Below are 25,136 nucleotides of genomic sequence, written 5' to 3'. Positions count from 1 at the left end.
GGACTTTGCATCCATCAACATTCGCATCGTTCAGCCCTTCTTTTGCTATCCATTCGCTCTACATGTCCAAACCAACGCAGCACCCCTTACTTGATTTGATTGATAATGCTTGTCTCAGCCTTAAGTCGTAAATTTAAAATTTCGAATCAAAAATATAAAAAATAGCGTGATTTCGACAATGCAGTTAACAATTAACTGTAAAGTTTTATCGTCTTGGTTAAAATAAAAGACCCAAGTAAAAAAATCTAATATCTTGTAATATTTTTTTAATTTTTTTGTACCACGAAAACGACGCGACGCCGATGGTTTTTTAGTGGTAATTAGTATATTATACAAAAAAAAATTACCAAAATTAGTAAATGTATATTTTTAGCAGTTACGATGTATTGCTAAAATAAATTCACGATGCTAATGGTAATTATTTCATCACAACCCACAAGGGTACTAAATTTCGCGTGGCGTTCCTGTGGGGAGCATCGTGAGACTGATTCTAGATAGCACTGGCTCAATTATGTTTCAATCCGACTCGCGTGGGTTCGGTCCCATGCTCGTGCTTTGGCGGTGGCGGTGGACCGCAATAAAGGCAATTTCAAACTTTTAATATTATCGAGTTCTCGAACAATGCAAGGCGAACGAAAGTTCGCAGACGTTTGGTGGGTGGGGATCAAATATTGAACGAACTGAGACAATAACAACAGGCGCCTATGTTGTATGCATTAGCTATACCCACATTATGCATAGCAAAAAATACATACTATAACGGTAGGTATTAGGTATATACTACCATGCGGAAATTGAGTCTCATCGATTTCATGCATAAGTATTTTTTCTCTTCTGCCACATAAAAATTTAGGACAACTGCACTCTCCATTGATACAACACGCACACCACACTACACACTTGGACACTACACACTTGGACACTACACACTTGGACACTACACACTTGGACACTACACACTTGGACACTACCCACTTGGACACTATACACTTGGACACTACACACTTGGACACTACACACTTGGACACTACACACTTAGACACTCCACAGCTCAAGGCCTAAGTAGCGTTTACGCGCGGACAATACATTGTTTTGTTTGATCTGACTTATTTTCCACGTGTAAACAACAATTTATAGGACAGGACATTGTTCCGAGACATTTGCGCAGAAAAAGATGGGCAGGCTATCTCTGAGGGACGATGATTACCTCCACCACCGCGCGCCGACGCATTGTCCTCGAGAACGAGCACGGATTGGACCTTAGGACAATAGCGATTTGCTCGACGCGTGCGTCTCTGCTGAAAATGTCGGTAGAAAAAATGGGGTTTTATTATTGAGTTCACCCTTTAACAATTCCAATACATCTTAGTAAAAAATAAATTATATTTTTCGTGAACTCGCTCGTAATAAACGCCGTCCTGTATTCATTTCTGCAGCGCTCACGTGTAAACTGCAGCCGAATTTTCATATTGTCCCAGCATTCTCTTGGACATTGAAATTAAACATAACAGGGAAATATCACATACAACGATTACCGATAAAAATGTATGAAATGGATTTAGAATAATTAATTGTATTTTTAAAATCAATAAAGATATTGTGGAGAAATGTTTTCATGTATATTTTTTTTTAATACGTCGCTAGAAAAACGCGACACGTTTGGCCTTGATAGTTGTGAGGTCAAGATTCGTGACAATGTTTTAAACAAATTTGAATAGTCAGGAACAAATAAACATAAATCGTGAAGTATTAGAGGCGTGGCCAATGGAATGACCGTTTTTGAGGGAGTTTAATTATATTCTACTAATAATTATATTCTTTTTTTAACTGGACGGTATTTCATAGACCTTTATTACTTTCGAAATAGGAACTATAATCCCAACCTTCAATTCAGTATGTACTCGTACCTACAAGACGTGTTGGGATATTTATTTATTGTACAGCGCTCTGGAGGTAATTTTCACAAAAATGACGCGATATAAATTATACAGGATGTTCTATAAACCCTGTCACATCCGAAACCACGATGATCAGTGTAAGCCATATTAAGAAGACATATTAGCACATAAAAATATTTATTTAGAATGAATAAAATATTTAAAAAAACAAATGGTTGCTAACTTCTGCAGGGGAGAAACGAGGAGGGGGAGGGAGGGAGTCTGACACACCGTTAACCGCGCGGCCGCGCCCCCCTTCCTTCTCCCCTGCAGAAGTAAACAACCATTTGTTCTTTTTAATACTTTATTTCTACAAATTTTCTTTGTTTTAAATATTTTTTTTAAATATGCTAATGTGTCTTCTTGCCCATACTGATCATCGTGGTTTCGGGTGTGACAGGGTTTAAAGAACACCCTGTATATATAATATAACACAATACACTTACAATACATAAAATAAAGTAGGAATATACGTCATATAGGTAAAAATCCTAATGCATTTTGCTATTTTATAATATGACAACAATGTTTGCACGAATATAATATGTGATATAAACGTTAAGTCTAAGTGAAGTATTGTGATAACACGAACGGGATATAAAATGTTGGTAGTAAGGTACCAGTCCGTTACTAACGATTAACGACCCTCGGTCACTGGTTTAACGGACAAATATAACGACTAATTCGTATGCGCGTATGCGAAACGGCGCTGGCTCGCACAAAGGCGAGTGCACTTTGGCCATTTTGTTAATTGCATAATCCACCCCGCGATGACAGACACATGAATTCATTCAAATTAATGTTTCCACATCAGAATGATTGTGCCTTCAAAGGTTGCGTACTGAACTTGATGGTAAAATGATTAGGCATATAAAAATGACAATTGCGACATTCTGCGGCTATTTTCGAGTAGGATTTTTTCTGTAGAGGTAGTGATCAAAGTAGACTGATGTAAATTTCATGGTTTTTAAAACTGGATATTTGATAAATTGTAAAAAAAAAACATAACATTATCGGTAAAAATTTACTTCATTTTGTAGCATCACTATTATTAAAAAATTATAAATTTACAGAATAGAAATATCTTAATTATAATATTTGAAGAATTACCTAGGGTACTGAGTCTCAAGAATTTAAAAAAATCACAATAGGATAAAGTACACAATTCACCGGAAGTGCCAACTTTTTTGACACTCTTTATTTTGAATGAAAGAAATAAGATTGTTTGAAATCTGAGAGTTTTGTGGAGTTATTTCATTCATAGATACACTTTGACAGAATCAAGAAAGGGGTGCTGCGTTGGTTTGGACATGTAGAGCGAATGGACAGCGAAAGAACGACTAAAAGGATCTACGATGCAAATGTTGATGGATGCAGAAAACGAGGAAGACCGAGAAAGACATGGCACGATCAAGTCCATCAAATACTTGAAGATGGACATGTCAAAAGTAGGAATAATCGGCGTGCGTGCATAAGAAAAAGTATGAATGTAGAGGAAGCGAGGTCTGTATGCCAAGATAGAGTGTTATGGCGTTCTATCCTCTCTGCCTACCCCTACGGGGAAACGGCGTGATGGTGTGTTGTTGTTGTTGTTGTTAGATACACTTTCTATGATAAGTATGATGAACGTAATATACCGCCAGAGTGCAGTGTGATCGTACTATGGAGAGTTTTATTGCCTACTACAGTGCCAATTTAGGATCCGATGGTGTTGGTTGTGTTTTTCGTAAGAAACGAGGCAAAATTTAATGTCGTGATTTTCTAATTCAGAATTTTAAATCTTCTTGTCAGTAGTTATTTCATTAAATTATTAAAAGAAAACTAAATTATTTAACCACTTTTGATTGAATTTAGCATTTACGCATAGTGCCAAATGTCTGTAAACAAAATAATGGAATGAGTTTATCGGCATTGGAAGGCGATATTTTATTCTAAAGATATTGTTATCCGATCGTTAAAGATATATTAGTGAAATATATTCACAGGCGCTGTGGCGCAGTTGGTTAGACGGCCAACTTGGAAACCGCCAGATGCAAAAAAGAAAACAATCCAAGATTTTTTTTTCTCAATTGGTTTGGGTGTTTTTTCATTACCTTCTTATATATCCCCTCTATCCCATCTGCTGACAAGCCTCTAAATAGAAGCTTAGCGGGTTATTCCTTTTGAAAAAAAGAAAATTGAAAATGCAATCATTGGAACTGTTTTTGATATGAAAACGTTATTATTATTCAAATATCAAAAATGCATCTAATTTAGTACTTACCAAAACAATGTATCATCTCTAAGGCCCGGTTGTTTGATCGTTAGTAATAGTAAAAAATCCGTAGTAATAGTAAAAAATGGACAAAATGGGTTGTTTCATCCATAGTAACTAACGGTGGATAGTAAAAGTCTTTAAAGTTAAAAATTTTACCCGCCAATGTTGGCGAGTAAAACTTTTTACTATAGTAGAATAATCAAGATGGCGTCATTTTTTGACGTTTACCGGTTGCCGTTATTTGATCACGTCTCTCAGTTTTGCTTTTATTTACGAATACGGAATGGATTACGCTTATTGTGATCAATATAAATCGAAGGGTTCTTTCAATGATAACATTTTGTACTTATTGTCAAGAAAACGAAAACATTTTGAAAACAATTTGGCAGTATTATTCCACCAAACCTCGGATGGACAATTTTGTGTCAGTCAAATCTTGTCTTCTTTTTAAAAATATTTCGGTTAAAGTTTTAAAAAATGTTTTGGATATTTTTTAAAGATATAAATAATGGCATGAACAAAGAACATATAAATATTATATTATATTCCCACATTATAATATTACAGAGCTAAAATTTGCTATCTTGTTGGATTGACAGTATTTTAGTTGTCATTTAATTTTTCTTATCATTCTTGCTTTCAAATAAGATATTATAATATTGTTATTGTACTTGTAACTCGGATTTTATTTCATTAAATTGAAAAAAATATATATATATTATAAGATTACGTTAACCGATGTTATTTTGTTGCGTTTACTCAGTACCCATGCAGACCCATGCCATGTTGTCACGTGGTTTAATTTGTTCGGTGTTTTGACATTTTCAAAGCCACATTCCCCAGTGTAACCATTTGTAAAAAATGAATAAAGAACAATATTAAATTTTTGAGCTTTGGAATCGAAAAACCAGTGGTTACATTTTACTATAGTAAAAATGCGGGTGAAACAACGCACTGATAGTAGAACGACAGTAAAACCAAAATCGTTGGTAAATTAAACTATAGTAAAACTCTACTATTACTAACAATCAAACAACCGGGCCTAAAAGTACCGACAACTGTATACACTTTAGCCTACATTTAAAACTATGTGATTTTTGATGATTTTGATAAAAATATCAATAAAATTCGTCGCTTAAGTTTTAGATTGTTTTATTTGACCAACGAGCGCTTTCGCCAAAGTAGGCATCTTCAGGACTGCTACATTGTATCTAAAGCGTTAAATATAGATTTTTATCTACAAATAACATCAAAATAACGTGATTTTTGTTATTGTGGTTAGTCATGAGTTAATCCACCTGTTCTCTCAGCTTTATCGTGAACTTAGGACCAAAAGCATGAATTTAATAAAATAAATTGTTCCGTTCTTGTCAAAACGGATTGCATAAAAAGTGGATTATTTTTAATTGACAAACAATATGTTAAGTTTGTGCAAATGTTTGTAGACAAAAGACTAGATTTTACCTGACACGGTAAGTAAAGTGGCCGCTTAAACCAGCCAATGACAGTTCATAAGCCTTGTAAATGCCTAGACTTCTATATTTTCTTCTCTAAAATGTTTTCGATAGTGTTGTAATGGGTTCATATTATTTTTAGCTTTAAACTTTTTTCTCTCATGAGTCAACAACACTTCTTCTTCTTGAGGTGCCTTGTCAGGTCCCCCCGACGTTGGCGATCACTATAGCGAAAGCACCTCGGTCCTGCGCTACTCCGCAGCCAGGACAACTGCTTATTGGGTGTATTCGCCATAGTGATTCCTGGGAAAAGATGACCAGAGTGGTTTTCCGTTGCCTTCTCTGGTGGATTTTTCTGTCGGGGTTACCTTTCCTTAACTGGTCGGTTCTGGTTTGGAGGCGCCATAAACTCGCCTTTCACCCTCTCACACTACAATGACTTATCTGTCTACATAAAAAAATACATTTATTTATACATCAGCGGTTTAAATAACCTTTTACAATAAAAAGTTTTATAGAAATTATCACAGCAGTGAACAATTCATTATGTAATACATAATATGAATTATAATAGAATAATTAAAACTAAACAATTTGAGACAAATTTTAAATTATCATTAAAAAGCAAATAATGGCTATACTTACAAGACAAGAAATAACATATAACCCTTACGGGTTTTTAAAAATAAAAATAAAAATAAATAAACAAAATAAGATAATTAAATATATTTAACATCAGCGAAAAATATTTTAGTAATTTTCTTCGGTAAAATAATTCAGCCACATGAATCTCACCCGCATCTTTAAAGGTTTTAACTTTTTAACATCAGGCCAAACTTAAAACAGCCATTGACAGGTCTTAAGCCCCCTAATGCCTAAACCTTCATATTCCCTTCCCAAAAATGTTCTCCATCTATGTTGTAATACGTCCTTCTTGAATAAGTAAAATGGGATACCGGTATGTACAGCTAATGACATCTAGTGGTGGAATCGTGTACCACACAAGTGCCAGTGGCACACAAAGCTTACCCGTAGAAGAATGGACCTTTAGAAATTCCTCACACAAGCACTAAACATCTTCAGTGCTCTGGAACAAAAGGGGGAGGTCCCGATAACGGCGCGGACTCGACTCGTCCATGCAGCGATTAACGCGCAAGATTGATGTTAATTATTCTGGGGATAACGAAGTTATGAGCGGTGCGGTGCCGGCAAAGGAAGGTGCTTCTATTGAGGAACGAGAAGAATAATCTACAGCGTTCTGGAGGCGTCTATAACAATTTTTTTTAACACGTTACCGTATGAATGTATTACTGACCTTGCTCAAAGGTTTATATATTTATATATATATATATGCATATTTTGATAATTTATATAGCGCCATTTTTGTGAAAATCACCTCAAGGGCGCTGTACAATAAATAAATATCCTAGCACGTCATGCAGCTACACAGCGCATGGACAATTGGGATTCTAGTTCCTCGTCTCCAATTATGATATATTACAATTCTGATATATAGGAGCTAGATTACACCACGTCTTGCAGCTACAGAGCGCATGGACATTAAGTAATCTAGCCCCTATTTGCATTTTTTATTTTTATTTTATGTGACAATGAAGTTTAGAGTTTAAGTGATATTTTCAAAAACTAACTAAAAAAACAAATTTATCAATATAGAAGTTAGATTACAACAAGTCTTGCAGCTACTTAGCGCATAGACGGTTGAAATTCTAGACCCCATTTACTAAGTTTAGGTATTTAATAGTTAATAACATTTACCTATTGAAGCAGCTACTATTATTGTGGATAATGTATATAGCGCCATTTTTGTGAAAATCACCTTAAGGGCGCTTTACAATATCCAAACACGTCTTGCAGCTACACAGCGCATTGACGGTTAAGATTTAAATTTATCTTTTAAAATTATAATTTAATTCAATAACAGATAGGAGCTAAATTACATCATGTCTTGCTGCTACAGAGCGCATGGACGGTACGAAGCCTAGCCCTAGCCTAGTTTATATTGTGTAAGTGAATTTTCTTCCTGGCGAGTGCAATAGGGAAATATCACTTTTTTTGCAATTATAATTTGATAAGGTTCTATGAAATACAGTTGATAAAATTTGTACTTATTAAAAGCATAAAAATTTGTTTCAATTTAACCTTTTAAATTACCGCGAAAAAGGTTCATAGCATTGGTCACGCCCCAAATACGTGACGATTCGATTAAATTTTGACTTTTGTTTGTGACTATTTAAATTTAAATAGAATGCCGTCACAAATCTTGACGTCACAACTGTCAAGGTCAGTGGTCGGCAAACCACGACTCGCGAGCCACTTGAGTGCGGCTTAGTCTACAGGGTCTATAGAACTTCTAGGACTATTGTCTTTTGAATTATTGAGGATATTGCAAATACTGTAATCGAATGCATGGAGAAGCATCATAATATTAAACTTGATGAAATTATTTCAATTTCAACGTATGGAGCTAAAATTATGACCGAAGTGAGAAAGGTTTTTTTCTATTTTCGAAGCAAAAATGAATCACGAGATGCTTTTTGACTATTCCATCATTTATCAAGAGGCGAAAAATTGCAAATGTTATGGATTTTGTGATCAAGGTTGTCAACACAGTTGTCGTTAAATCTCCTTTACATCACTAATTTTAAGAATGTTTACTCAATATTTAAATAAAATTTATTTTTTAATAATATTATTTCTTAATTAATAATATTATTTCTTAATTGATAATATTATTTCTTTATATTGTATTTTTCGAAATTTATGTTGTTTATACACCCATCTTTTTTTTTTTAATTTATACCAACCGTACTTCTAAAAAATGTTCCTATATTTTATATCTTAATATTGTATTTTTTTATATTTATATTGTTTATACGGGGTGTTCTTTAAACCCTGTCACATCCGAAACCACGATGATCAGTATGAGCAACAAGACATATTGGCACATTAAAATATTTTTTTAGAACGAATAAAATTTACAAAAATAAAATATTAAAAAAACAAATGGTTGCTTACTTCTACAAAGGACGAAGCGAGGAGAGGGGAGGAGGAGTCTGATACACCGTCAACCACATGGCCATGCCCCCCTCGCTTCTCCCCTGCAGAAGTAAGCAACCATTTGTGTTTTAAAACATTTTTTTTTAATTTCTGCGTTTTATTGTTTGCTATTTTTTTAAATATATCTTCTTGCCCATACTGACCATCGTGGTTTCGGACGTGACAGGGTTTAAAGAACATCCTGTATACTCATCTTCTTTTTTTTATATCAACTTTACTTCTAAACACTGTTCTATCTTTTATTGCTTTTTATTGTATTTTTTAAATTTTATGTAGTTTACATACTCATGTTTTATATAACTTTCTTGTAAATACGGAGATCTTCACTGCATAATAAGGTTCGTTGGCTTTGAAGGGGAAACAGTTTAACGAAAAGAAATTTGGCTCTCAAAAGAAATCTTAATCGTCGTAATGCTGATCTTTGGCTCTTTTGACTAATGAGTTTGCCAACCACTGGTCAAGGTCAAAACATGTCGCGTTTTTGTTGAGACATATTATTTAACAACTTTATTTGAAAAATTATGAATGAAAACATTTTTCCACAATATCCATATTGATTTTGAAAATACAATTATTTTTTTTCTAAATCCATTCCACATATTTTTATCGGTATTCGTAGTACGTGATATTTCCCTATTAGACACTTCAGCTGTGGAAATTTTTGAGAATATCTTCGCACCTGTTTCATGTTTAAAAAAATACATTTGTTAAAGACTGTCTGAATCACATTTTAATGCTTTACTGCGCTATAAATAATATATCGATAACACAAAGCAACATTGAGATTAACCCGAAATTTCCAATTATTATTTTTTTGTATATTTGGTATTTTTATTTTTTCACCACATCATGCCTGGAGGCCCAATAACAGTGGTAAATTACATCACAAAACACCCTAGCTTGAGAAATCGGTCTATTTTGTGTTCTCATCGGGAAACCTTCCGTGCGCGAGTCAAGTGTCTTAGCCATTACACCACGGAGGCCGCCAATTTTGAGATACCCATAAAGATATGTTTATAAATTAAATGGATAAATGTTTACAAAAAATAACATATTGCAGTTAGATAGTTAACGTATGTGAAAATACGGTATTCATAATAGACTTTAAATTATTTAATTCAGTCAGACGCAACCTTAAAGTCCGAATATCTTAGAATATGTTCTTCGGAGATATTGGGCTGCTGCTATGGGCTAGCGATATCTTAATGAATATTTTATATTTCCTATCCTCTCAGACTTTTTATTCAATCTTCACACCTACTGAAGTCATTTCATATCGTTATTTCTAATTCTTAAAGAAGCAAAAAAGAACGGCTAAATAGTCTAAACATCCCTGTTATTTATTTACGTGGCACATTGCAAAATTTAAATCCTTAGGGTATATTTAAAAAATAATCCTTATACGACGGGTTGAGGTCCCGTGAGTAGTATCGTGGAATCCGGATCATAAGATCCCAGATTCGAACCCCGATCCACCGCAACTTGTTTTCCACTTTCTAAGGCAGTTATTTATGACTAAAAGAAAATGAACCCAAAATTCAATTTGAGTAGATCATTAAAACGCAAAAATTTTCTTAAAAAAAAAAACGAAAACGCGAAGCGCAAGAGGCTAACAGTGGTGAGGCATTTTGATTGATTTTTTATTTAGTCTTATATAAACAAATAGTCCATAAACATATTAAATGTTCATTTTATACCGAAATTATACATTCCTTTCTAAACGTATGGACATTCCTAGCTTCCTCAAGATATTCTGGCTACGCATTGAACACTTAGATTTTGTATAACGGGTTGTTAATTTAAAGTAAGTTTTACCTTAGAAACGCTAAAATAGCCTCCACTTCTCGTGATGCTTGTGACATATATTTCGTAAAAGGTTTTTTTATATTACGCATTTGTTGTTTTTTAATTGTATTTCAATTAAATTCGACCCACAATATACGTAACGTATACTTACATTATATTAAAACACAATATTAAATTATATTCTCTAGCAAAAAATGACACCTTTATTGTGAATATAAGAATCAGTGAAGGAGATCACAAACACTGGTAGTGTTCAGACAAACAAACAAACAATTAACAAAGAAGCACAACATTTAGTGAGTCTGAAGGTTCATTAGTCACAAGCTACAATGTCTGAGCAAACATTAACAAGAATCGGGAATAATCGCTTCATTCATGAGGCGGTGAACACAATATCAACTTTATTGGATCGTTAAAGTGTTTTGTTCGAGTGGCTTCAAGTCGGCCGGTGGAAGTGTATGCATAATATTATAATGTGTTCATTTAAAATCTGGTAAAGAAAAGCCGACAATACAATGGAAGCCGTCTGGGTCTGGGGTCCATTCAATCAAATCGGAAGGTTGTTCGGTAATGAGACGGGACAATTAGGGCGCTATTAAACGACCTCCGAACGGCAAATTGGTTAAATAGTAAGACAATTAGCTTTCGGGTCGGAGCAAGCTCGCAGGCACGGGTCGTTTCTGGTTGTGTCACTGTTGGAGGTGGTAAAATAAACTTTTATTCTAACGAAGAAACATCCAGGATATTATTAATTCACAAATAAAACTGCTTCGTAAAACAGTTCATAAACTGGCCACGGGTATCGTCCACACTGCTCTGAACTGTTATTTTAGATGTTTCACATATCCTGACTAGTTTCCCGTTACAAGTTTCAGATCAATTTATTTTTGTGAAACTTTTTCAGCAGTTGCTTGCAACAGAATTTTGCCCACGCTGCTCTCTACTGTTATTTAGACACAGTTTCACGAAACTGTTTAAATAGTAGAATAGTAACTGTTACTGCTACTCCTTTTAAATAACAGAAACGCCCATCATCTCTAGTTACAATAAGATGTGCCTCTGTATATAAAAAAAAAATAATGTAAATGTTATTTCAAAATATTTATTTATTTCAATTATCCAACAAAAAAATAAAAAAAGATGTATTTAAAGATATATAAAGTAACGAATTTAAATTTTACATAAAACATATTAAGAAATATTTAGGCACGTGTGTAATTTGAGTTATTCCCTTTCCGCACGTAACGATGCATAGGACACTGCACTGGTACACCAGCCGCAGCGTATAAATGTAAAATCACTCGCTTCGTTATATTATAAAATATTGAAAGAAAAGAAAAAGTGATTATAAGTTAGTATAAGTCCTGATGATGAAATAGTACCTAACCTCTAAATTGGTCGACATGTAATTAAAAATTACTGAAATGAATTCATAAACAAGAAAGCGTAAAATGTCAGACCACAAAGTGATAAATGCTTTTCACAATACTCGGGGTCTTATTATTAACTCAAATATTTAAATTTTCAGACCGTTTCCTAAAAGTCGTAAATAACTTGTGCTGGAAAATGGAAATCGAGTTGTGGTAGAGAGAGATTTGAACCTCGGACCTTTGGCTCGCGAGTCTACAATACCTAACACGGGACCACAATCCGGTTCAATATTTTTTTTATTATTGAAATAAACGGCACTTAGTGCCTTTTACATATTAGTTACAAATACAATTAAATATACATACATGTAAACCTAATTATAAGTAATATAGAGCATTTAAAACAATATAAAAATGAAGAAAGTCTAAAAAAGATAAACTATATAAAATAATAAAATATTACCAGTTATAGAATTATCGATAAAAAAAGATAATTTGGTATTAGAAAAACTTTGAACCAGTTAAAAAAACTAAGAAAACAATTTTGAATAACATTAATATATATATATATGTATATATATGTATTATTATTTAAAACCAATACTTAGGTAAATAGTATATATTTATGTATAAAAATATATAATGATGTAAAAAAAAATGATGAAGAGAAATATTTTGTACTTATAAATTAATTCAAGAAAAGAAACGAAAAAAGAAAAAAAAACAAATAAAGAAGTTTAAAACAATTCTTAACAATAGTAACAAATAGTTTACTAGAACTATTACCAATGAAATAAAGAAGAAGAGCCGTTTTATATGTACTAAATTTCATGTGAAAGGAGTCACCAACGTCCTGGTACTCATTGCCTAGAGAGTGAAGTCTATTGATGACTGCATATTAAAAATATCGTGTAAAAAATATTAGGTGTTTCCTAATTTAATTTTAATTTTAAATGAGCATCAAAAGTAAAACAAAATGGAAAATTTGTTGCAACAGAAGGGGAAAACATTTTTGAGAAGTGAATATGGAAGTCTAGGCATTTACACGGCTTATGACCTGTCATTGGCTGGTTAAAGTGGCCACTTTACACACTGTGTAACATTTACCATTCTGCCCATGTTTTAACATCCACATTACCTCAACTCTTCCATCTTTTGACTTTTGTGAAGTAAAAAAAAAGAGCTGAAATCTTTATCATGTGGGTGAGATTCATCCGGCTGAACCAATTCACCTACTTACAACTCCCTAGGGAGGAAATCCAGCCAGTCTGCAAACATTTGAACATACTAAAAACATTGTTCAAAATGGTAAAAGCTATACGTCATTCGAAAGAAATTTATCTGCTCTACAAGATAATGTATTTGCTTTTACGTAAGATATAATATTTTATTTTATTACAAATTTTCAGAATGGAATATCAAATAGACGAAAGTGAGTATTTTTGACACCGCCTTCTGTTCGCGTTCAATAGAGGAATAAAGCTACCAAAGCTGCTCGCGATATTTGCTTTGTGAACGGTAAATATGATATGATTATTTGTTTTTTTTTAAATAAAAAAGGAAAATTCATTATTGGCCAATTTTTTAAATTTTTTTTTAGTTGTGTCCTCTCGTTCTCTTCATTTGAAAAAAAAGGACCCATCTTATAATAAAACCCAACTTATTATAGTAAATATAGATTGTTTTCTCAAAGCTTGCGTGCACGTATTATATAGCATTAACATAGGTATTTATTATAACATTAAATGGTATATGAAAAAAACGTCCACATTTATCATCATCATCATTCCCTTTCCGGACCCAATGGTGCATAAGACACTGCATTGGTACACCAATTGTAGCGTATTTTGATTTTTTTCTACACGAGGCAAGATGATCAGTCTTTCGCTTCAAGTGCCAGTCCATGACTATGAAATATTCTAATATAAAAACACGGTCGGCCCGTTGTGTTCAGCGCGTTTGCCTACCATGCAAGAGGTCTCGGGTTCGATTCCCGACATGGTTGGCATAAATTAAAAAAAAAAAAAAAAAAAAAACGTCTATATTAATACTATAAAATACTACACATCATTATTAAAAGCATACTTATCTACCTGTCGTCATAATTTGCAAATGAGTTGTACTGTTAGTGTAGCAAAACGGCGTTTAAAAATTATCTTTAAAGTTACGTGTTATAATTCAATTTAATTCAATTAATTTATTTTAAATATAATATATACATTACAAAAATACATTCAATACGTACATATTATAAAAAAGAAAAAGAAATACACGAAAGAGACTCATGTCAAAGTAGTAGAAGAATCCTGCTCCGGAAAACCCCTTCGGATACATGAGTTTTTCGGAGCATAATATGATCTTTTAGACGAATTTGTGGGAAATCAATGTGTGACATGGTTAAAAAATTATGAAATCAGGCGATAATGTAAATCTAAGTCAGGTGAAATCGGTAAAATTAAGAAAGGGTCTCTGAGATGGTTTGGTCATGCGGAACGAATAGATTAAATAGTGACCAAACAGATATATATGGCGAGAATGAACGGTAACGTGGGACGAGGACAAACACTTAGCATGATCAGATAAACCAAAATCTGAAGTCTGGTCATGTCAAAAGTGGTCAGAACCGAAGGGCATGTATGACAAGATGTATGAATGTATGCCAGGAAAGACGTGTGTGGCGATCCATTCTCTCTGCCTAACCCTACGGGGAAATGGCGTGATGGTAGTAGAAGTAATAGTAGTACGTGTTGTAATTTTAATTACTCACTCAGTCTAGAGACTTTTCGGTGGAACATAATTGTCACAACTAACATGGTTTTTAAGAACCAGTCTGACGATGCGATTACACAAGAGCGATGAAACCGGTTAGTTTCAACCTGTCATTTTTTGTTTTCAGTTTCAAACTTCCATCAGGACACTTCGCTAACAAACTTGAATGTTTTTAGACGGTATTAATTTCTCCATCGGTATTAATACCTTCCTTGGCACAGAAACATAAGTTTACTGGTATTTTATAGTTTTTTTTTTACTACAATAGTAAAAATATGGCAATAAGGCCCCCCTGACGCGAACTAACATCCAAATGACCGTGAAATACGACTGGAAGTCGAAACATTCGGCAATGAATGTAGAACATCGCGAATCTAAACAAATACCAGCAAATGTGGAACAAATGTGACTTCTTGTTAGTGATGCGAAAAACCCTTTTAAATTAATGGAATAATGTGGTTATTTTCGTAACCGAATTATTATAACATCAAATAACCCGAAAAAGCAAATTTCCAGTAGAGCCTAAAAACTAAAGAAGCACGTTATTTTAAAACCATATATTTCAACGAATAAAATTTGGATATTTTTTTCTGGCATGGTGCCTAGTAGGTAAAATAGTTCAGCCGGATGAACCTCACCCACAAGATTACGGTTTCAGCTCTTTGATTTCACGAAAATCAACAGATGGAAGAGTTGTGGAAATGTAGGTGTTAAAAATAGACAGATTGTTTAATGCACAATTTTTTTTTCTGGGTTATTATGCCATGTGTCTTTCGCACTATTTACCGACGTTTCGGATTGCATTACAACGTCCATCATCAGGGTTGATGTGGACATCCGATACGTTTATGTATACCGGAGGAGTACCAAAAATCTTAACCTATAATTTATTATATTTATGGAGATATTAAAGTTATTAGATGCAATGCGCACTACACGTCACCAGGAAGGCAGAGTTGAAGAATACTGAGGTTTGTGATATATCTCGCTCAAAAAAGTCTCGTAGAGATACGTCAGTGGTCTACTTAAATACAAAAAATGTGGTTAAATTGCATTAATAACTCAAAACTGTCACATTTAGACTTACGACAGTGTACTTCTTACGTAATTTGGTGTTTATTCTTGTTATGATTGTTATTCAACGTAATGATTTATTAATCCATGATATAACTGTTGTTCTTAGTCATGATCATTAGAATATATCTTATATATCATAACCGAATGTAAATAATTCGATTATTCATCAGCCGGTTACGCACATCGCTCGGAGAGCAGATTTCGTGGGTACAACCGTATTACATATTAGTGCTCGGCCACCGGCAGGGCCCTCCCAGGGCCTGGGGCCCGCCACCCCGGGGGGCGGGGTCGTCAGTTCAAGGTGACAAATAATAACAAACCATAGAATCGAGTAAACGGAAGAAAAAAAAATCTATGTTTCAAGAACTAACTGTGTAATTTTTTGTGTTAAATAATTTAACTGCGTATTTTATTTGTGTAACACTTAAGTAAATTAATTTTACACAAAATCAATGCATAGTTTTTTTATATTGTTTTCATTAATTTTCATCAATTAATTTTGTCTTTCAATTTTAACTTTTTAATTTTAATTCTTAATTTTAACTTTTAATTTAAACTTTTAACTTAATTTTAATTTAAACTTTTCATTTTAATTTTTACTTTTAATTTTAAACATTTGATTTCAACTCTTAATTTATACTTACCTATATCTACTACCTGCATCGAATAATTTATTGTTGGTTGTGATTTTTTACAATTAAATAGAAATGTTCATGGAAGCAGAGAGAGAGGGAGGAAAGTAGAGTAGCTTTACAATGTCTTCTCCTTTTTATGAACTTTTTATGTAATATTTTTATTTTTACTTTTTTTAGTATTAAAATATTTTTCCCCTCTCCTCCTGCATTCATTAGTGTGAAATCTGTAATTGGTCTTACTTTTTTATAATTGTTCTTTTGTACCTTGTTTTATATAAAGACTGTATGATTTCATTAATAAATAAATAAATAAATTATGTTATAATTTTTATATGTATAAACTATATATGTTTTATATTTTCTTTACTAACTTTTTACAATTTGTGGAAACCCGTTATTGGTTCTGAGTTCATACAATTTATCTGTGTTTTACCATGATTATGTATGTAGAAGTGTCGGTTTTTCAAATAAAATAAATTACCCTTTCGCCAGTGTTAAGCTAAATAATACTTTATATGTAGTTAACTCATGTGAGAGAAAGGCGTAACGTGTTACAAGACAAGATAGGAAAATAACAAATAAATACATACAGATTAGAAGTCGGCCTCGTGGTGTACAGGTCAGCGCGTTTGCCTACCATGCAAGAGATCCCGGGTTCGATTCCCGACATGGTTGACATAAAATATTTATAAAAATATGTGTGTTTTCACAGTAAAATATCTTGTAGTCCCTTGACTGCCACCTGCATCGTAAGCCTGAACATCTTAAGTTCATGTAACAAAAAATCAAGATACGCTGCGATTGGTGTACCAATGCAATGCCCTATGCACTGTTAGGTGCGGAAAGGGAATGATGATGATTCAAAGTAAATAATTTGGTATTCAAAGAGTAAATCACAATCGCTTAAACGAGTGGTATCATTCCAAAAAGACATTTAGGTATACCTTTATTGACGTAGTCGGACCGAAGTGGGTGATTCGAATCCCCCATAGACCGATTTGGTCAATTTCATTTTATGTACATAAGCATTCGGCAAACTAACAAAAATGAGTAAAATACACGAATGAGTAAAATATGTGTACGCAAAAACATGAATAAATTATTGCACGGTCATAAACATTTCCAACGTTTTATTCTCCTGGCGCCATATGCAAGTAGGCGCTGGGGTCGTTTGGTCCCCCCGTTCGGATCATGTCTAATTTTTGGATGCTGAGTGAAGGAAAGGTTAAGGAATACATTAAAGCTTTTTAATTTTGATAGACATTGTTTTTTGTTAGTTTGGTTGTAAAGAAACACTACATTTCCGAAAAATAAGTTTTTTTAAATAAAAAGTGAATATGACAAATTGAAGAAATACACTGTGTATTAAAACAGTATCGGAAAAGGGGTGGGCGCTTTCATTGTATAATCGTATTGTTGATAAGTTAAATGTGTATTGTGGGTTCCAAAATTATAACATATATGGAGGCTTCGAGATAGGCAGAATAGTAAATTGTGTACGGTAAGTAAAATGGTCACATAAAACAGGCTTTTATCTGGTTATTAGCCATAATAACTGAACCTTAATATTCGGAATTTTTCAAGCTTTTTGATCTCTTAAAAAATGATCAACGATCGTGGAGCCACGTGACCGGGTCCCTTGGCGGGGGTCTCCGTGTAACGTGGATTCCAGAGGATGGGCAGATCAGCGCCACGCGCCACCAGCCGTCGCCACAAGTGTCCCGCTAACGACAAGTGGCACGCACGCCCAGCATATGGCGAAGTGTTGGAACAAGGACGTCATTTTGCCTCGCGGGCCCGCGTGCGGCCGAAATTTAATAAAAAAATGGTGGCATTAAGGATGTGAGGATCTAATGAACGTGAACATATTATAAGACACCCATCTGATTAATACTATAAACAAAATACATTCACTGAATGATTTAAAATTGAGATGTCGTTGTGAAAAATACGAGTAGTAAAAATAGATACACTGACGTTTGTATAGTGTTTTTACAAAATAAGATATAGGTTCATTCGTGTACTTTGTTTAGTGAAGAATAATTCATCTTTAACTCTAAGAAAACAAACCAGAATAGTGGATACAGAAATGTCATAATAACAAAGGATTAGTAAAATTGCGTCATTTTCATAAAATAACTAACTCGAATGATAGATCTCAACACGGCTTGCTGTTACAGGGAGAATAGGCGCATACGAACAAACGAAAAATCATTACAAAGTGAAATTTGGGTATAATAAAGAAAATACCGATAAATAACTGTATTGCGCCATTTGTATCAACCGCCTTTGGTAAAAAGCAATACAATGTAATTGCTCCAAAAATATTTAATGATTTATTGCCAAATATAAAAGACTCAAAATGTAAAACAAAATTTAAAATAAAAATAACTGAACATATAAATAGTGTAGCGAGAGATTTTTTAAAAAATATATGTAAATTAAAAAACGTAGTACTTTATATAATTGGTACACATATTATTTATATTTTAATGTATTTGCTTTATATTTGTTTTATTATATATTATTTGCGTTAAAGTAACATGTATTCTTAGCACATATATATACTTTATATTTGTATAATAACGATTTTTTATTTCTTACATTTGATTAGCTAGGCATTTGTAATTGAGTAGTTTTAGTTTTTTTTTATGTTGTTGTTTTATTAGTATAGGACTACCTATGCTCTAACGATAGAAAATCTCCATCTTAGAACAGGCTGTGCCATGTTAGATGGAGACTATCATAAACAGAGAACACTCCGTTTTCAGTTTACATTAATTGGTTTTATATAGATTCAATGTTATTATTCAGTATTTATATTTTTTTTTGCAATAAATTTATAAATAAATAAATAACTAACTGAGGATTTCATAATGGACAAAATTTTAGTGCATAAAGCTAGGAAATTCAAAGTGGTCAAATCTAAGGAACTCACTGTAATCAAACACTTGAGGGTAGTCAAAACCGAAAAAACATATTTTATTTACATATAATTGAGTGTACATACCTAGTTTATAAATTTTCTTTTAATATGGTTAGTAAATTATACAATGTCTCGCATCGAGATACTGATTAGCAGATTTTTTTTAACGGATTCGAAAAAACAAAATTAACGAAGAGGCGAGATTTCTTACCTGGCGTGGAAGCTCCATTGGGGCTGTCGATATCAACCACCAGGGCCTCGTTACTGGTGTCGTCGTGGTGGTGATACACCTGCGCGGGGTCCCCCGGAGAGGGAGGGCCCGACTCGCCTTCGCTGCCCCTGCTCCGCTTCCCATCAGCCCCCTTGAGAGGAAACAAATACAATTTTATAAAATATTAATGAAGACACAACAACATAAATATCAAAAACATTTATGTAAATATACATAGTTCTTTTTTGCTATCGCACATGTGACAGATTTGTTTTTTTGCACCAAAGGAAACCATCCGATTGATTTGAATTTCACAACAGAAAAGATTCATAAAATAACAAAAAAACATTTAAAAGAGAGCAATAATTTTAAAACAATATCTGTGTCCAGGCGTATGAAGCAGACAGTTACGTGTGTGAAATAGAACCAAAACCACCAAGACGAGTGTTTTCGACTCAATGGCTGCTCTTAAGTAAAAACCGTTGTGTAGTGGTAGGCGCATTCGCCTACCAATTTTAAGGTACATGGTTCGATCTTTTCAAAAAAAATTAAAAAATAAATTCGCGTTCTTACGATTTACCCAAATACAGTTCTGAGACGGTTTAAATTAAAATCGACATTTATATAGGAAAATGTCTATATTTGTGTTAATCCTTCACCAAGCACAAAAGCTTGACTCTTTTTGAAGAGGAACAGCATTAAAAAAAAAACTAAACTAATTTTTTTAAAAACTTGTTATTGTTTATTTTTGCATAAAAATGTCTGCCTTAAAACAGGTTGTCCCTAGATAGGCAGACTAGACATAATCCAGAGACATCATTACTTAAGTATGTATGTAGTACATAAAGAAATTGTAATTTTTTGTTAATAAACAATGATTATTATTATTTACAATTTTATGAAAACTGTAATAAATTTAACTTAATTGCATATAATATATTAAATAAAAATAAATAATCACTGCAAAAATTGAATTGTATGCTACCATACTGTATAAACTTTTTTTTTTAATAAACAAAAAATAACGAACTGCTTTTTTAATTAAGAATAAATTATTATCCCAACACTCAACTACACCGCAAGACAAAAAAAATTACGAGTTTACCTGCTACCGCGCCCCTTGACTTTACTGAACCCTTTTTCTAAGAAATCCTTTATCGATACCTCTTTCTTTTGTTTAATAAATTAAGGACACTATGTGTCACCTTTCTACAATATTTACATTTTAAAATGTCTCAACAGTCTTGTTTTACCCGCGTTTGAGTGAACATAACACAACAATCATGGAAAGTGCAAAGCAAATGTCGATTGCGATAAAATCCAAAATAATCACATTGTCGCAAGAAAACATATCTAATTGTGAAATATCTCGTCGAGTTGGGTATTCAGAAGGTGCAGTGAGGTTTTTATTTAAAAAAATCCAAGAAACTGGATCCATAGAACGGAAAAAAGGAAGCGGACGGGGGCGCGTGACATCTGCCCGAGATGATCGCTTAATAAAAAAAATTGTTATGCGCGATCGATTTTTAACGGCACCTGAAATACACGCAGAGGTGCAGTCTACCAGCACATCAACATTTTCAGTAAAAACAGTGTCCAGGCGGCTGTTGGAGCATGGTTTCCAAGCACGGAGTCCCGCAAAGAAACCATTACTCACGGACAAAATGAAGAAGGCTAGACTGGATTGGGCGAAAGAGCACCAGAATTGGACCTTGGAGGATTGGCAAAATGTTGTTTTCTCTGATGAATCAAAATTCAACCTTTTTGGTCCAGACGGCAGAAAGATAGTTCGACGAAAACGTGGGGAAAGATATCATCCGTCGTGCGTCACTCGAACCGTTAAACATTCACCCTACGTGATGATTTGGGGGTGCATGACAGCATACGGTTTAGGACCTCTAAATTTTGTACAGGGTACGATGAATGCCATTCAGTACAAAAAAGTGTTAAAAAAACATATTATTCCAACAATCGAGGACATTACGCAGTATACCGCGGACCCAATTTTTCAGGACGATTCTGCGCCGTGCCATAGAGCCCGCACTGTGAGTACAAATATATATATATTTTTAAATGCATTTTGTGACCACATGATAAATAATTTATTGTTTTTTTATAGATCAATGAATTCAAGGAGAAAATTGGCTTAAAATCGTTGACGTGGCCCGGGAATAGCCCTGATTTGAACCCGATAGAAAATTTATGGGCGATTATGAAAAAAAAAGTCGGGAAAAAAAATCAAAAAACATTGAGGAATTAAAAAAAAACTTAATTCAAGTTTGGGAAGAAGAAATAACATCAGAAATTTTAGATTCGCTTTACGCTTCTCTAAATAATAGAATTTTACATGTTATAAAAAATAAAGGTGAATTCACTAAGTACTAAATATTTTTAAATGTTATAAATATGTTTAAATGTAAAATACTTTAATTTAAAATAAAGCGATAAGAACCTACTTCTTAAATATGAATTAAAAAATAACATGTCTTTTATTATTCCATCACAAACACTCGACCATAAATGAACCGTTATGGGTCTCTAAGGTTCGGGTAATCTGATACCTGATATATAATGGGAATTTCTAAGTACAATTCATGAGTAAGATTTTTTATTTTAACCTTGAAATAACGAGTAGTCATCACATATGTCAAACAATATAAAAAAACTAATTAAATATCAAGAATAATTCATTATATGTCAATTTTAGTTTTTTTTGAGAACTCGTAAATTTATTTGTCTTGCGGTGTATTTTGTCCTGCAGATTTATTTGGTTGGTCATCATCATTATCAAATCCTTATCTGCACCCGATAGTGCATAGGGTACTGTGGTATTGTATCATATGCAGCGTAATTCGATCATCAGGAAGGTAAGGTGATCAGTCTCACGCTTCAGGTGCCATTCCAGAGACTTCAGAAATACTTCAGTGTAAAACCACGTTTGAAAACAAATAACTCATTTAAACCTTCCGAAAGTGCGAACCCAGAACCTCGAGCATGGTAGGCAAACATGCCGACCACACTACACGACGGACGTTTCTCCACTCCATTTTCAGGAATTTTACCTGAGAGCGGTAACGTCAACACTCATCCAGGATTCTGGCTCTATTTCACATACAGAACTGTATTCTTCGTCCACCCGGACACGGATTAAGACATAGGTCAACCAGACGTAAACAATTTGAACCAGCCAATGACAGGTCATAGGCCCTGTAAATGCCTAGACTTCCATATTCCCATATATTTTTCATCCCTGTTGTAATTTGTTAATCTTAATGACTCCCGAGGGGGTAAAATCCAGTCTTTTGTCTACAAACATTTGGATAAACTCAAATATTGTTATAAAACCTACTGGTCCAAGAAAAATTGGAAAATTGTTTTCAGGCGATGCCTAGTATGTGAAATTATTCAGTCAGATGGATCTCTTCACAACAATAAAGGTTTGAGCTCTTTAACTTCACTTAAATCAACAAATGGAGGAAATGAGGAAGTGTGGATGTTCAAACATAGGCAAAATGGTGAATGTTACATAGTGTGTACGGTGGCCACTTGAACCAGCCAACGACAGGTCATAGGCCCTGTAAATGCCTAGACTTCCATATTCCCTTTTCTAAGGTCTCATCTCTAACCCTGTTGTAATTTGTTAATTAATCCAGTGTAGTAAACAAATATCCTAACGATAAATTGATAACAAATAAAATAAAATTATTGCAACGCAGAGAGAAAACATTTTTGAGAAGTGAATATGGAAGTCTAGGCATTTACAGGGTTTTTGACCTGTCGTTGGCCGGGTTATCACATTTCCTCAACTCTTCCATCTATTGACTTTTGTGAAGTAAAAGAGCTGAAACCTTTATCGTGTGGGTGAGATTCATCCGGCTAAACAAATTCACCTACAAAGAAACGCCTGAAAATAATTTTATCAGTTATTTGATTCAACAATTTTTTATATAAATAAAACACGAGTGATACTTTAATCCACAAATTTGGAATCACTCGTGTGGAAGTATCACTCGTGTTTGATTTATATAATAAATTACTATGAACTTCCATCAAGAATTTTCACTTACAAACTTAAATATTTTAATTCAACAATGTTTTGAGTATGTTCGAATGTTTGCAGACTGGCTGGATTTCCTTCTTTAGGAATTATCTAGATCTAAATTTGTTGCAACAGAGAGGAAAAACATTTTTGAGAAGGGGACATGGAAGTCTAGGCATTTACAGGCTTATTTTGTATTTTAATGCATTATTTTTTTACCACAACAGGCCAGGAGGCCCAATTACAGTGGTGTATTACATCACAGAATACCCAGGCTTGAGAAAAATCACATTTGATTTTTGTGTTCTTACCGGGAATCGAACCCGGAACCTTCCGTGTGTGAGTCAAGCGTCTTGACCACTACACCACGGATGACATGTTATTCACACATTCTCACATTACACATTCTCACATTACACATTCTCACATTACACATTCTCACATTACACACTGCCTATGTTTAAAATAAGGAGATCCAGTCAGTCTGCAAACATTTGGACATACTAAAAAACTGTAGAAAGAAAAATTGTTTATGGTTCTCCAGAACGGAGATGATCCGTTAACGGCTAACGGCCGATAGAGTAATGAACGGATAGCATTGTTCCTAGGTTTCCGTTTTCTCGGAAGTCCAGAGGACGGGCCAAGGGCGGGTCGCGGTCCTGCCCCCGAACTAAAACATACTGATTGACACCAATGTTAATTAATGTCATCGGTTAACAGTAAGGGCCATTTTAAAGCGGGCCGCGGCCGCGCCTTTTTTAGCCGGCGGCCGTTTATTTTTTATCGATTTGGGACATTTTTAATTTATATTTTGGACACACATAATTATATGTTTTGTCTCTACTTTTTCATATTTTCATAATCATCATCATCATCATCATCATCATTTCCCTTTCCGCATCCGGTGGTGCATAGGTCACTGCATCGGAACATCATACGAATGTATCTCGATAATTACAATAATAATAAATCTTTATTAACCGTAATATACAATGTCATGTAAACAAAATAATAACAAAGGTATACATAGTTAAATGTCAAAATTATGTTTTAACTCATTTAAATGCGATGCATAGTTTGATATATCGTTATTTAATTGCTTAAACAAATAAGTGGAAGTTTACCAAGTACTTATAATTAGTAATTTATATGTAAATATAAGTCATTTTTATTTTAATTTATTTAACAGTTAATATACATATACAATATATATATATATAAGGGCGGGCATATTGCCTTAAGGCAATTTCTTCGTACCTACCCAAACCGTTCAGTTTGAGAAAATTACAAATACATGGACATATTGAATCTTACAATTTTGTACAAAAATTAAAAACTAAGATTAACAAAAAAAAATATATAAAAAAATTAACACTATACTAGGAAGAGATGAGAGAGGGTGGGAAGGAAAGAAGAAAGATAAAGGAAGAATATAAATATTTAGATAGTGACATTTCAATTACCGTGGTTATTCAACATATACATGGATAAATGTATGAAAGAATTGAAAAGTATGGATGTGGGAGCGAAAATGAGTAATCTAACTGTCAGTTGCCTTCTGTACGCCGATGACGCAG

The 25,136-nt window shown here is 33.6% G+C and overlaps 1 protein-coding gene across 1 annotated transcript in view; it reads right to left on the bottom strand.

The window, feature by feature from the left end:
* Nucleotides 1-25,136, bottom strand: part of LOC148271447 (uncharacterized) — a gene marked incomplete at its 5' end in the record, with an annotated part of 61,999 nt that overhangs the window by 15,351 nt on the left and 21,512 nt on the right. Inside the window, one exon of the mRNA XM_088241369.1 lies at nt 19,521-19,671. Coding sequence (XP_088097495.1) covers nt 19,521-19,671 — 151 coding nt within the window. The remainder of the gene's footprint in view (nt 1-19,520; nt 19,672-25,136) is intronic.

This window comes from Micrasema longulum, unplaced genomic scaffold, assembly GCF_059751315.1.
Source record: "Micrasema longulum isolate JH-2025_06_02 unplaced genomic scaffold, ASM5975131v1 h1tg002864l, whole genome shotgun sequence".
Classification (NCBI taxonomy): Eukaryota; Metazoa; Arthropoda; class Insecta; order Trichoptera; family Brachycentridae; genus Micrasema; species Micrasema longulum.
Note: the sequence above shows the minus strand (reverse complement) of the source record. Positions and strands in the feature narration are given on the sequence as shown.